This window comes from Dendrobates tinctorius, unplaced genomic scaffold (assembly GCF_039654945.1).
Source record: "Dendrobates tinctorius isolate UK_male_01 unplaced genomic scaffold, ASM3965494v1 ptg000201l, whole genome shotgun sequence".
Classification (NCBI taxonomy): Eukaryota; Metazoa; Chordata; class Amphibia; order Anura; family Dendrobatidae; genus Dendrobates; species Dendrobates tinctorius.
In genome coordinates this window covers 9,830,534-9,844,527 of record NW_027361868.1, presented here as the reverse complement: position 1 = coordinate 9,844,527, position 13,994 = coordinate 9,830,534, and the positions used below count along the sequence as shown (strand labels likewise).

General features: G+C 48.3%; 1 protein-coding gene across 5 annotated transcripts in view; it reads right to left on the bottom strand.

Annotated features, from left to right (window-relative positions):
- The window catches only part of HHAT (hedgehog acyltransferase), a 355,681-nt gene that overhangs the window by 295,501 nt on the left and 46,186 nt on the right, over nt 1-13,994 (bottom strand). For all 5 annotated transcript variants that reach the window (XM_073553400.1, XM_073553397.1, XM_073553399.1 and 2 more), the window contains exon 6: nt 9,359-9,571. In XM_073553400.1, the coding sequence (XP_073409501.1) occupies nt 9,359-9,571 (213 nt within the window). The remainder of the gene's footprint in view (nt 1-9,358; nt 9,572-13,994) is intronic.

The following is a 13,994-nucleotide window of genomic DNA, read 5'->3' as shown; positions in this document are numbered from 1 at the left end:
ACGCGCCTTAAACTCAGGCAAGAAATTATACGTCTGAAAAAGGGACCACCCTGATCCTTACATAAGGATTTGTATAATTCAAAATAAACAGATGCCAACTGGCTAATAGGGTGGGTGCTGTGTCCCCCAATGAGCGTCTCGGAGAAAAGGATTTTACGGTGAGTACTCACAAAAATCCATGTTTCTCCTTCGTCTCATTGGGGGACACAGAGACTGTGGGACGTTCTAAAGCAGTCCCTGGGCGGGATCTTAGCTCACCCAATCCATGCTATTTTGCGCCCCTGATTAGAGGTGCGCAACTGCTGCCTGGAGAATCTTTCTTCCCAGGCTTGCATCCGAGGATGCCTGGGTATGTACGTTATAATGTTTGACAAACGTATGCAAACTGGACCGGGTAGCTGCTTTGCACACCTGTTCCGCTGAAGCCTGGTGTCGCAGTGCCCATGAGGCACCCACTGCTCGAGCCGAGTGTGCCTTGATCCCTGCCGGAATCGGCGTGCCACTGATTTGATATGATTCTTGGACTGTCAGACGAACCCATCTGGCCAAAGTCGCTCTGGACGCAGCGAGTCCCTTCCGCCTCCCTTCTGGAATCACGAATAGAGAGTCTGTCTGGCGGAATGGCGCTGTCCTTGTCACATACCTCCTAAGGGCTCTTACCAGATCCAGGGTGTGCAATGCCTTTTCTACCCTATGCACCGGTGCCGGGCAAAACGAGGGTAAGACAATGTCTTCGTTGATATGGAATGCAGAGACAACCTTCGGCAAGAAGGGGGGGAGCTGGCCTTAAAACTACTTTATCCTTATAAAAAGTCAGGAACGGCGGTTTACAAGATAAAGCCGCCAGCTCCGAAACCCGCCTAATAGATGTTATCGCTACCAGAAAAACGACCTTCCTGGACAGGTAAGGTAAGGAGACTTCTTGTAACGGTTCGAAGGGAGGCTCCTGAAGGGCCCTGAGCACTAAGTTCAGGTCCCATGATTCCATCGGTGCCTTATAGGGGGGTACTAAATGTGCGACCCCTTGCATAAACGTCCTAACCTGCCAGATCGAAGCGACCTTTCGTTGGAAAAGCACCGACAGGGCCGAGACTTGCGTTCTGAGCGAACTTGGAGCCAATCCCGCGTCCAGCCCTGCCTGCAGAAAAGCCAGTACGTTGGGGATCGAAAAAACCAGAGGAGCCACTCCGCGATCCCTACACCAACGGAAAAACACTTCCCAAGTCCGATGATATACCTTCGCCGAGGAAGGCTTTCGGGCACTCACCATCGTGGCCACCACATCGCGCCTGAATCCTGCCTGTGTTAACAGCCAAGATTCAATGGCCACGCCGTCAAACACAGGGCCCCTAAGTTCGGATGGCAGATCGGCCCCTGGGACAGTAAGTCCGGCCGATCTGGGAGACGCCAGGGTACGTCCACCACTAGTTGAACCAGATCTGCATACCAGGCCCGCCGAGGCCAGTCTGGGGCCAGCAGAATTGCTGGAACCTTCTCTCTCCTTATCTTTCTGATGACTCTTGGAAGCAGAGGTAGCGGGGGGAACAAGTACGGGAGCCGAAACTGGCTCCACGGAAGCACCAGAGCGTCTGCTGCGATTGCCTGCGGGTCGAGGGATCGAGCGACGAACCTTTGAATCTTGGCATTCTCTCTGGATGCCATAAGGTCCACGTCTGGTGTCCCCCACCGTTGGCAGATCTGTTGAAAAACCTCGGGGTGCAGGGACCACTCCCCTGCCGCGACTCCCTGTCGGCTGAGAAAATCCGCCGCCCAGTTTTCGATTCCCGGAATGTGCACCGCTGAAATTACCACGTGGTTTTTCTCGGCCCAACGCAGTACCAGCCCAACCTCGCGCATGGCTGCCTGGCTGCGCGTGCCCCCCTGATGGTTCACATACGCTACCGCTGTAGCATTGTCCGACTGAACGCGCACCGGCCGGTTTGTCAGCCAACGCTGAAAATGTTGCAGGGCCAATCGTATTGCCCGTATCTCCAGAATGTTGATCGGGAGAATTACCTCCCGAAAGGACCACCGCCCCTGGGCTGTGTGACTCTGGAAAACTGCTCCCCAACCCTGCAGGCTTGCATCGGTCGTCACCACCAACCACTGTTCCGGGGGAAAGGGTTTCCCCTGAACCAGAGACGAGTCGCGAGTCCACCACTGGAGTGACCGTCGGACCGGTGGAGACAAACTGCACCGATGATTGAGGGAAAGCAGCCTTCGGTCCCATGCTGACAAGAGCGCATGTTGAAGCGGACGGAGATGGAACTGGGCAAACGGGATTGCCTCCATCGCCGCCACCATTCTGCCCAACACACTCATGCCGTACCGGATGGATCTGGAGCCCGGCTGAAGAAGGTTCCGTACCCCCTGTTTGATCCTTTGCGCCTTGTCCTGAGGGAGGATCACCAGCCCCTGGGAGGTGTCGAAAACCATGCCTAGAAATACGATTCTCTGAGCCGGAACCAAGGACGACTTGTTCCGATTGATCAGCCAACCTAGGCGGGCCAGGGTATCCAGAGTGATACCGACATTCTCCTGGCACGCCTAAAACGACGGCCCCTTTACCAAAAGGTCGTCCAGGTAGGGTAGTACCGTTATGCCCCGAGCATGCAGGATGGCCATAACCACCGCCATTATCTTTGTAAAGACTCTGGGGGCAGTGGCCAGACCGAAGGGCAGAGCAACAAATTGGAAATGTCGCCCTCCGATCGCAAAACGCAGGAACCTCTGGTGTGGAGGAAAAATCGGGATGTGTAGATATGCATCCTGCACATCGATCGAGGCCAGGAATTCCCCTGGATCCATGGCTGAAATGACCGAACGGAGGCAAACGTGGCTGAACCTTAGTAGGCGTCCGCCCACTCTGTCGTCCGTAGGTACGAAGTGCCTCGAGTCATTTTGCTGGAGGCTTTTGTGATCTGGCCCCCCTCGCTCTGGGCAAACGGCCTCGGCCTCTACCCAGCGGATTGGCCCTGTAAGAAACTTGCCTTTCTCTAATCTGACCATCATTTGCGGAGGTGGATGCCCTGGCCGAAGTCCACCTCCAGGAGCTACGAAAGGGCCGAAAACGCCTCTGCGTCTGCCTGAATGCCGGCCAACTTTTCTGCTGCGGTAGAAAACTACTCTTCCCCCCTGTGGCTTCTGAGATAAGCTTATCAAGCTTTTCACCGAACAACCGATTGCCTTGAAAAGGCAATGAGGTCAAGGATTTTTTAGAGATAGAATCCGCTTTCCATAATCTCAGCCATAATGCTCGCCTTACGGCGATCGCATTTGCTGCTGCCACAGCAGAACACTCGGCCGCATCCAGAGCGGCGCCGACGAGATAATCACTCGCTCCTGATATCTGATTTGTCACCTCCAAGATTTCCGCGGGCAGATCCCTGTCTTGGAGGGCCCTATGCAGAGTGTCTGCCCATGAAACCATAGCCTTAGCCACCCAGGTAGCCGCAAAGGAGGGGGCCAGAGCCGACCCTGCTGCCTCATACACTGAGCGGGCAAGCCCCTCTATGAGGCGATCAGTTGGGTCCTTAATAGAAGAACCGCTGGGTATCGACAATAGCGATCTTGATGCTAAACGTGACACCGGTGGGTCCACTACTGGCGACTCCACCCACCCTTTATGGAGTTCAGGAGGAAACGGATACTTTGCTTGCAGCGCCTTTTGCATTGCAATGCGCTTATCCGGGTGTTCCCTATGTTTCTGGACTAGCTCCTCGAACTCCGGATGTGTGGCAAACCTTCTATGCGGACGCCTGGTTTTCTTGAAGGAGACCTTGTGACCTGAGGCCGTGGACACATCATCCTCGATCTCTAAAGTCTGGTTGACCGCCTCAATGAGGCTGTCCACCGAGTCCTGGTATCCCAGGCTTTCTGGATTCCAGGCTTCCTCCTCCTCCTCCTCGCCCTCGTCCTGATCGCTTCCTGAGCTTGGCGACAGGGAACGAGATGCCCTAAAAATCGCCGCCGACTCCCCAGAGGGCCCGGCCGACGGAGAACGAGCTCTCTTACCATGAGCTTGTCTGGTGCTGGAGCGGCCCCTAACGGACGAAGGGTCCTGAGACGTGGACGAGCTGTCTTCCGCTGGCAGACCACCATCCTTGACCCTGCCCGGGCCCCGAAGGGACTCAATTGCCTTCGTAAGGGACATCATAGAATGCGATAAAGACACTGCCCATTCTGGGGGGTCCTGACCCCTGGGCTCTGCAACAATGGGGGGCTCCTGGGCTCGCTCCGACTCACAGGCTTCGCAAAATTTCCCCGGCTGCGCCTTAGGCAGCCTGACCCCACAGGAAACGCAAACAGCGTATAGGAAAGAGTGAGCTTTCCCTTTGCCAGACATATTGCAGGGTAGGGTAGGAGGAGGAGGGTAACCCCTTCCTTGACAACCAGTGCGGCACTCGAAACGGGGTTGCACTCACCCACCGGTAACGTCCCACCTCTTCCACGGGGTGCTCTGGCCGCAGCGAAAACTCTGAGACGTGGACGAGCTGCTTCACGTGCCGTTACTCGCCGGGGGCACTGCGGTGCACTTTGGAGAGAGGCGGCGGGGCTTCCGACCGCACTCCGGCGAGGAAATGCGAGGAGGGGGAGGGGGGCGGGAGCCTCCGGTCACTGTGCGCGCCCGCCGCGCTCCCCGGGCCGCCGGAAGTCAGTGGGCGGGGCTTCCGGCCCCCACCGGAAGCGGCGGGCGGGCCTCGCGCGGAACTCGCGGCCCTCCCCATACAGCGGGGACCGCGGCCGCCGGCGGAGCTTCAGCCGTACTCCGGCGGGGACCTGCGAGGAGGGGGAGGAGGGCGCGCGCTCCCCGGTCACTGCGCGCCCGCCGCGCCCCCCGGGCTGCCGGAAGTCAGTGGGCGGGGCTTCCGGCTACCACCGGAAGGGGCGGGCAGGCCTCATGCGGCCTTGCGGATCTCCCCATACCGCGGGGACCGCGGCCGCCGGCGGGACTTCTGCCGCACTCAGCATGTGGCACTACTCGCACCGGGTTCCACCGGGGAGAGAGTCGGGCCCCGAAAGTAACCCCGTCGGGCGGGGGAACAGACAGCCCCGCGGCGCATTCTGGAGGGTCCCGTTCCGGGGGGTGCCCCTACAAACAAAAGGTGAGCCTGGCCGCCGGGGGGGCTCTCTTGGGGTGCTCTCAACCCCATCCCTGGGCGGGGAGGGGGAGGCTACTGGGGGTGGATGCTTCGATCCCCTGGCTCACCTGCGCCTCCAACTGCACCCCTGGTGTCACTACCTAGGGGTGGAAGGGGCCAACCTGAAATCCCGCGTTGCAGGAGAGGAACAAAAAACGTGGAGTCCGTTGGGGATCGCCCATCGCTCACACGTGCTCGCCCGTTGTAGTTCATGGGGAAATCGAATCCTCTCATCAGGATGCGTTGCCCCTCTTTACAAAATAAAAAAGAAAAATGGTTGTCTGGGGAAAAGTCCCAGATGTGTCCCTCGGTGCGGGAGAGAAAACACGTGGAGGACTACTCACACGTGGTCGCCCGTTGATGATTTGGGGAGATCGGACCCTCTCTATAGGATCCGTCGCCCCTGTCTTATCTTCAAAGAAAGGAAAAAAAAAAAAAAAAACCTAGTCTGGAGCTCCAGACTGCGTGTGCCTCCATCAGACACTAAGCAAAAAACTGAGTTACGCCCGGTCTGGGGGCGAGGGTGTATGCGGCGGAGGAGGAGCTAACTCTTTTTTTGTATACTTAGTGTCAGCCTCCAGACGGCAGAAGCACACACCCACAGTCTCTGTGTCCCCCAATGAGACGAAGGAGAAAAAAAAAATACAAAAGAGCCTGACAAGTAAGAGAACAAACTCCCTTACACGTGTCAATAACGCCAGCAGAGGTGGAGTGCCGCTTTCTTTATAAAAATATGAAAAATAAAACAACAGCAAGGCTTTTATGGTTCCTTTAATAAATGCAGTGTGTAATTATACCGCATTACACAGACACCCCCGCGGAGGGAGCGTGGACCCCGGCGGTATGTCATTCTGCATGATGTGGAGTGATACAACAGAAAGTTCTCTCTCATGCTGGATACATTACTTACACCCACACTTACTTGTGTCACATTAGAAATGTATATGAAATTATTTGTCATAGCAACAGATCTAGAAAAAGAACAAAAAGTATTAGTTACGCGCGGCAGGAAGCGGCGCCAATGTGAAAGGCTTGTGACATGGCGGCACCGAGTAATAGTATAAGATACATATTTTTACATGGAATCAGTGGCGCAGATTGGAGTCTGTCAATACCACCGGGGTCCAACAACGGTCATGTGTGTATGTACTGTATTTATGTATATGTGCATGTATGTGTGTATGTATGTACAGTTGTGCTCAAAAGTTTACATACCCCGGCAGAATTTTTGCTTTCGTGGCCTTTCTTCAGAGAATATGAATGATAACACCAAAACTTTTTCTCCACTCATGGTTAGTGGTTGGGTGAAGCCATTTATTGTCAAACTACTGTTTTTTCTCTTTTTAAATCATAATGAAAACCGAAAACATCCAAATGATCCTGATCAAAAGTTCACATACCCCATTTCTTAATACAAGTGTATTGCCCCCTCTAACATCAATGACAGCTTGAAGTCTTTTGTGGTAGTTGTGGATGAGGTTCTTTATTTTCTCAGATGGTAAAGCTGCCCACTCTTCTTGGCAAAAAGCCTCCAGTTCCTGTAAATTCCTGGGCTGTCTAGCATGAACTGCGCGCTTGAGATCTCCCCAGAGTGGCTCAATGATATTGAGGTCAGGAGACTGAGATGGCCACTCAGTTGAGTTGAGTGGGTGTCTGATTTTGCTAGCAGAGCTGTGGTTTTTACAATTTTGGTGTATATGTTACTTTGTGGTCACTTCTTATTGATTTTTTTTTTATTGGATTGGAGGTGCAAGGATTAAGAATGGCAATTTTGATTTTTTTTTTTCTTTAAAAGGTTTATTGACCTTATGAGTTAAACAATTTTATATGTTGATAGACCGGACTTTTACAGAGAGCACAAAAACAAATATGCTTTTTTTTTTTTTTTTACATTTCATTATTTTTAAAGTAAACCCGTCAGCAGTTTTGGCCTATATAAGATACGGCCATCGCCCTTCAGGGCTTATACACAGCATTCTATAATGCTGTATAACTGCCGCCAACCTGACCTGCAAGAGAAGAAAAATAGCTTTTATTATACTCATTTTATTATGCATCATCCACATGAAGCAAGCAGGAGGGCGGCATCGCAAGAAGATGGGAGGCGCCAGACCAAGAAGAGCGAAACCCCTCGGACCGGACAGCAGGTAAGTTTAATAAAAGTTATTTTTTTCTCTTGCAGGTCGGGTTGGGGGTAGATACACAGCATTATAGAATGCTGTATTTCAGCCCTGAAAATTGATTGCTGTATCTTATATCATCCAAAACTGTTGACAGGTTCCCTTTAACTGAGGAAAACTTTTGTAAAGGTGACTTTATCCTGCAATTGTTTAATGGCTAGTACTATACTGTGTAATACTTCAGTACTGCACTATATAGTCCAAATCACATTCTTCTATGAAGCCTGGCTTGTGATTAGGCTTTGCAGGAGAACCAGCATGGAAGCGACGGGGGCCTTCAGTAAGACCCAGCTGCCATCAAAACCTATCGATACCCTGTGATCACATCGCAGCAGTTGTCCGGAATAGAGATCAGGACTTCCCGACTTAAATGCTTTTATCAGCGATTGACAGCAACTAAGTCCGATCATTGCTGTTAAAGGGAATCTGTCACCCCATTTTTGCCCTATAAGATGTGGCCACCGCCATCAGGGGCTTGTCTACAGCATTCTGTAATGCTGTAGATAAGCCCCCGATGTAACCTGAAAGAGAAGTGAGCAGAGTCCTGCAGTGAGCAGGCGCCGGACCTCTCTGACCTTTTCCGGCGCCTCAACAAGGCAGATAAAGTGTGCCTGCACAGGAGCCACGACGGGAAGCAAAGAAGAGGACGTCACCGCTAGAAGATGGGAGGCACCGGACCGGACCACAACACCCATCGGACCAAAACCAGACCGCCCCTGGGTGAGTAAAATATAAGTCATTTTTCTTCTCTTTCAGGTTACATAGGGGGCTTATCTACAGCATTACAGAATGCTGTAGATAAGCCCCTGATGGCAGTGGCGGCAGCTGATACTCGAAAAATGGGGTGACAGATGTCCACTATGTAACACATCTGGCATCTGTCCTGTATGGAGCCCTCTCCATACAAGCCGATTAGATTCATAACAGATATATCCATAATGGAGGGGTTAAAGAAGACCTGTCACTTGTCCAAAAAAATTGAATGAAGTGCCTTTTAAAAAAAAAAATCACTGAGTTTCCCTAATTCTACTGCTTCTTTTCATTTTGTGCTTTTGGAGCTCAGTATGTGAAAACTGCTTGCAGACCAACGGTTTGTTTCTTCAGAGTCCTCTCTGGGGGGGGGCGTGCGCTTTCATTCCTCCCTCCCAGACGTTGCCAATCCCAGCTTAACGGTGTCTGAGACTGCTAGATCAGCTCCTAAGCTGTGATTGTTGGGAAGGGAAGGATGAATCACACGCCCCCCCCCGGAGAAGACTCAGAAAAGAGAAGACTCTGAAGAAATGCTCAGCTGGACTGCAAAGCAGAGATTTCACATACTGAGCTCCAGAAGAAACAAATGTGAATATCTCTGCAATGGAGAGACGTAGGGCAAAACGGAAAAGAGTGGTAGAATCAGGAATTTTTGGAGCAAGTTACCGGTCCTCCAGAAGAATTGACTAGTCACTTTCTGCCTTTTCTCAGGTGTCATTGTCGAGCGATCAATGATATTCACTGTCCTTGTCAGTGGCTTTAGACTAGACCTAGATGGCAACTTTGGCCGTGACACATGAGCAGAAAATATTGCGCTGTGTCGCTGCTACATCACAGCAAATTATTAGTGAATGGGTCTGGGTTGTGACTCACAAGTTCTGATTTTGACTCTGCAACTTGCTTGTCTTAGTCACAGAAACTTGTAACTTGCAGCGAATCTCCATTTACTAACATCATTTTAAAATCTGGTGCAATCTTTGGTAGCATGACGCGGACGTGCGTCTCGGCCAACGTCACCATGTAGCCCCAGCCTAAAGGTGATGGCTGATTTATTGATTAAAAAGCTGCAAAAAAAAAAAAAAAAAAAAAACAACATCTGGAAAAAGTGCATCAGGGAGGTAAAAATGCAACGTGTTGGATCTCCACTGTGCGCTACTGGGAAAAATGGGTTTCCACAATTTAAAGAATAGGTGCACATTGCAATGCTTGGTTCTGACTAATTTGCCTGTTGAAGAATAGTTCATTAGTGCAACAGTGAAGGGAGGACTTTTATATCCAGGAACGTACCTGTTTACTGAATTCATTGTAGGTGATAATGGGACCGTTGTGGAAAAGGGGGTAATAAAAAACGTACAGCAGCAATGAAGGCAAAGAGAAGGCGGATTTGTCACTTGATTGGAGATTGCTGTATTCCAGGCAGTAACTTGTATAAAACAAGGAGCGGACAGTAAGTGTGAACTGCAGGAGGTAAAACTCATTCTCACTGCCGTACCAAGCCCGCTGGAAGAAAGAAGACATGAAAATCAGACCACAAATGCATTTCATGGCTATGTACAGTACACCGTCACTCGGAACTTTCATTACTGCTCATTTGCTCCTTAGATGCAAAGATAAAAGGTTAGGCCACAACTTTTTCATTGATAGCCTATCTTTAGGCTAGGCCACCAATATCGGATCGGGGGTTGTGCGACACTCAGAACCACCATCAATCAGCTGTTACCGGTGCCATCAGAAGCCAGAAGTCCTTGTACGCTGCCGGCACACAGCAGCTCTGTAATTTCTTTAGTGTCTGCCGCCAAGTACTGCAGATCCACCTTCTTTTGAAAAAAAAGGCAGTGGCCATCAAAAAAAAAAAAAAAAGCTTCCAAATGTTTCAATCTAGTAGTCGCCATTAAAAACATATCCACCCTTTTGCTTCTGCTTGCTCTACTCTCCCTTCTTCAGTGTTAGAGATAGCAGCAGAGAATGTGCTGTATACAGACATCCAAAACATGGGAGAGGGAAGAAAGTATTTCAGGGAGGGCAGGGAAAACAAGCTATAGACAAGGAGGAAAGCACATTTAGACTGCAGGATAGAAACTGGATTGTCGTATGAGCTAATGAAAATAGCAGCACCCTGTAAACACACAAAACTCACATTCATTATTTTACAGGGATAATAGTTTGTGCTTTGGGAACTACATTACCTACAGGGAAAACTACAAGTACACAATAAGCACTGTGTGACATAATGTAAGCCTAAAAAGTAATTAAAGAAGCACTCACATCAAAGTTTTTATCCTCTTAATATATTGCAGTCATCATATTATATAGCGCTGTGTACTTACAATTGCTCATTTTGCCTCTCTACCCAGATAATTCTTCTCTTTTCTCTGCCCAATATAGAAATAGGAAGTCTCTTATCCCTGCATTTTTCCATTCTCCTCTTCAACTACTGACCCAGCTGCTCCCTCCTCCCACTGCCAGGAACTTTTGCAGTGACTGATGACTCATACAGGGAAAATTGACCTCCTGTTTCTACATTAGAAAGGATTCATTAGTCAGCTTTTAATCACACTGTGTCATAGACCTAATGGACAAGAGAAGAATTATCTGGGTAGAAAGAAAAAATTAGCAATTGTAAGTACACAGTGCTATAAAATATGATGACTGCAATATATAAGGTGGATAAAAACTTTGATGGGAGGAGGAGGAGTGATTCTTTAAACGGGTTATACCATAAATGCGAGTTATCACCTATACACAGCATAGATTATATCTTGCTGGGACCCCAACTGATCCCAAAAATGGGCTCAGGAGACCACCGTTTAATAGGAGAAATGGTTGCACATGTGGAACTGCGGGAGAAAGTCTAGAGCTGTATCTGACTATATCCATCAGTCACACAGAGAACAAAATAAGTATAGGTAAAGAGGTACAGAATTAGGTTAAAGGGGTTGTCCATTACTTTAACACTAGTATCCGGTGTCGGCGGCAGCTGGAACTGCTCAGTTACAGAGATGCGGATGTGCAGTACCCGATCGCGGCCTCTATAGAGTTGACGTAACTCCACTGTGCAGCTTCATAACTGAGCAGTTCCAACGACGGCGACACCGGGAACAGCTGATCAGCAGGGGTGCCAGGTGTCCCACCACCAAAGACTTTGAGGACTGAAACTTTGATGGCAAAAAGTGTTGGCACCCTTTAAATTGGAAAAAAACAAACTGAACATAACACAAAACCACAAAAATGGGTTGGACAAAATTGTTGGCATCTTTCAAAAATTGTGGGTAGACCACTTTGATTCTAGCGTGTGATGCTCGTTCAAACCCACCTGTGGCAAGTAACAGGTGTGGACAATATGAAAATCCCACAAACCAGATAAAATGGGAGATGTTGACTCAATCTTTGAGTTGTGTGTCTGTGTGTGCCACACTAAGCATGGAGAACAGAGAGGGGAGAAGAAAACTGCCTGAGGACTTGAGAACCAAAATTTTTAAAAAAATATGAACAATCTCAAGGTTACAAGTCCATTTCCAGAGAGGTTGATGTTCCTTTGTCCACGGTGCGCAACATAATCAAGAAGTTCACAACCCATGACACTGTAGCTAATCTCCCTGGATGTGGACGGCAGAGAAAAGTTGAAAAAAGGTTGCAACGCAGGATAGTCTGCATGATGGATAAGCAGCGCCAATCAAGATCCAAAGAAATTCATACTGTCCTGCAGGCTCAGGGTGCATCAGTGTCAGCATGATCTCTCCTTCAACATTTGAATGAAATAAAATGCTATGGCAGGAGCCCCAGGAGGACCCCACTACTGACACCCAGACATAAAAAGCTAGACTGCAGTTTTCAAAATACAATAAATATACGTAGCCAAAGGCGCTAAGCGCAAAACCTAAAAGTACAAAGCAGCAAGTGATAGGACAATATACCACTCAATTTGTCCAAAAGGGTATAAGATAATAACAGTATATATAATTAACTTGCACTAATTTATTGTACCCAGGTTCTGAAGAAGGAATCCTTGAATTCCATAACGCGTAGGATTTTCAATTGCTGTTGGCCCCCTCAGCGCTCCTTAGCTCTTTCTGCCCGTCACGTGTTGTGACTGTGACGTCATGCAAAGTCCTTCAGCGTTTTTGGACCTTGCAGGCTTGCTTTTGTATGCGGCGCCTGTTACCCCTGCAGTTTGCTGCTTTACATCTTCAGCTGCACACTAGTCACCGGCGGGACAGCAGTATGCTTGGAGATTGCAACCCTTAACATCAGAGACAACTTTTTTTCGCTGAGCCATTGTTCACCTTTGGACGGGACTTTTTATTTATTCCGCTTCTGAAGACTCTCCTCTCCAGAACTACTTCCCTCTTGCTAATCAAGCACTGTGTAAGGTAATCCATCCTTCTATCTGGTCATTTCTAGATTTGTTATTACTATACATTCCTATATGTAACCTGGGTACAATAAATTAGCGCAAGTTAATTGTATATACTGCAGTTTTCAAAATGTCTGAGTAAGCCAAAATAGTACTGGGAAAGATAGAACTTTTAGGTAAAGCACATAATTTTACTGTTTACCGAAAATGGAATGAGGCCAATAAAGAAAAGAACACAGTACCTACAGTCAAATATGATGAAGGGTCAAAGATGTTTTGGGGTTGTTTTGCTGCCTCTGGTACTGGGTGCCAAATCTATATCCCATTGAACACCTGTGGAGAGATCTTAAAATTTCTGATGGGAGAAGGCGCCTTCAAATATGAGAGATCTGGAGCAGTTTGCAAAAGAAGAGTGGTCCAAAAATCCAGTTGAGAGGAGTAAGAAAGCTTGTTGATGTTTATAGGAAGCGATTGATTGCAGTTATTTATTTCAAAGGTTGTGCAGCCAAATATTAAGTAGAGGGGTGCCAATAATTTTGTTCGACCGATTTTTGGGGGTTTTGTGTGAAATGGTGTCAAATTTGCTTTTTTTTCTGTTGTTCCAATAAACACAAAGGAAATAGGAAACATTTCTGGGATAAATACTTCATTTTCTGGAATAATTTCAAGAGTGCCAACACTTTTGGCCATGACTGTATAATAATACTTTGGATTCATGAAAATACAAGCTATCCTATAAAAAGGGGCAGAGGTCACTGTAAGGAGCCATTTAGTGGAAGCACACTAGGTCACCTTGGGTAACATATGTCCTGATTTTCAGGGAACTACGAACCGAGCACCGTGCCTTCTACCCGCACACATATTGTAGATGTGCTGAAATCACAATGTCGTGTGAGCAATGCAAATTGCCTTTCCCACTAGATATTTATGGCCTGCCAGCTATTCTGTGACTCAAACATGGAGATTGTGACATTGTGAAAGGACGCAGCTAGAAATGTTTGCAGGACCCAATGACATTATCTGCGTCTCGGGAGCCGGTAACGTCGGTGTAAGGACAAGGAGCGCAGTGCGGTCCTGACACATACTGATCTGGAGTCATTTCCTCTTCAGACAATGATTTAAAGGGACACTAAATATGGAGTTAGTCTCATCCTCACTTCTTCTACAGTTGTAATTTATTGTTCACTGTTTTCAGCCATTAGAGGACAGTAGTGATTTCAGAAAAATGTCTGATCCCCGTGTTCACTGCTCCATCTGATTTAGTAATGGTGTGCATGAATGACTAGTTATAGTTTAGACTGATAGAGTGTTTTATTTTATGCACCATGGTTGCTCACAAAGGATACATTTACACAATCCTAAACTTTCCAAATCAGTAAAAAAAAAAAAAAAAAGTAGGTAAAAAGAAAAATAGAAAAATTTGCAATTTCTTAATAGATTGTCATAGCTGTCGGAGCTCAGTTCTCCAAAACAAATAAAAAGCTGCAGCAATGAAAGATACAATTCTGGCTGCCTGGACTGTCCCCTAGGGGGAGCTAACTGTATACAAATAAGATAAACCATAAATAA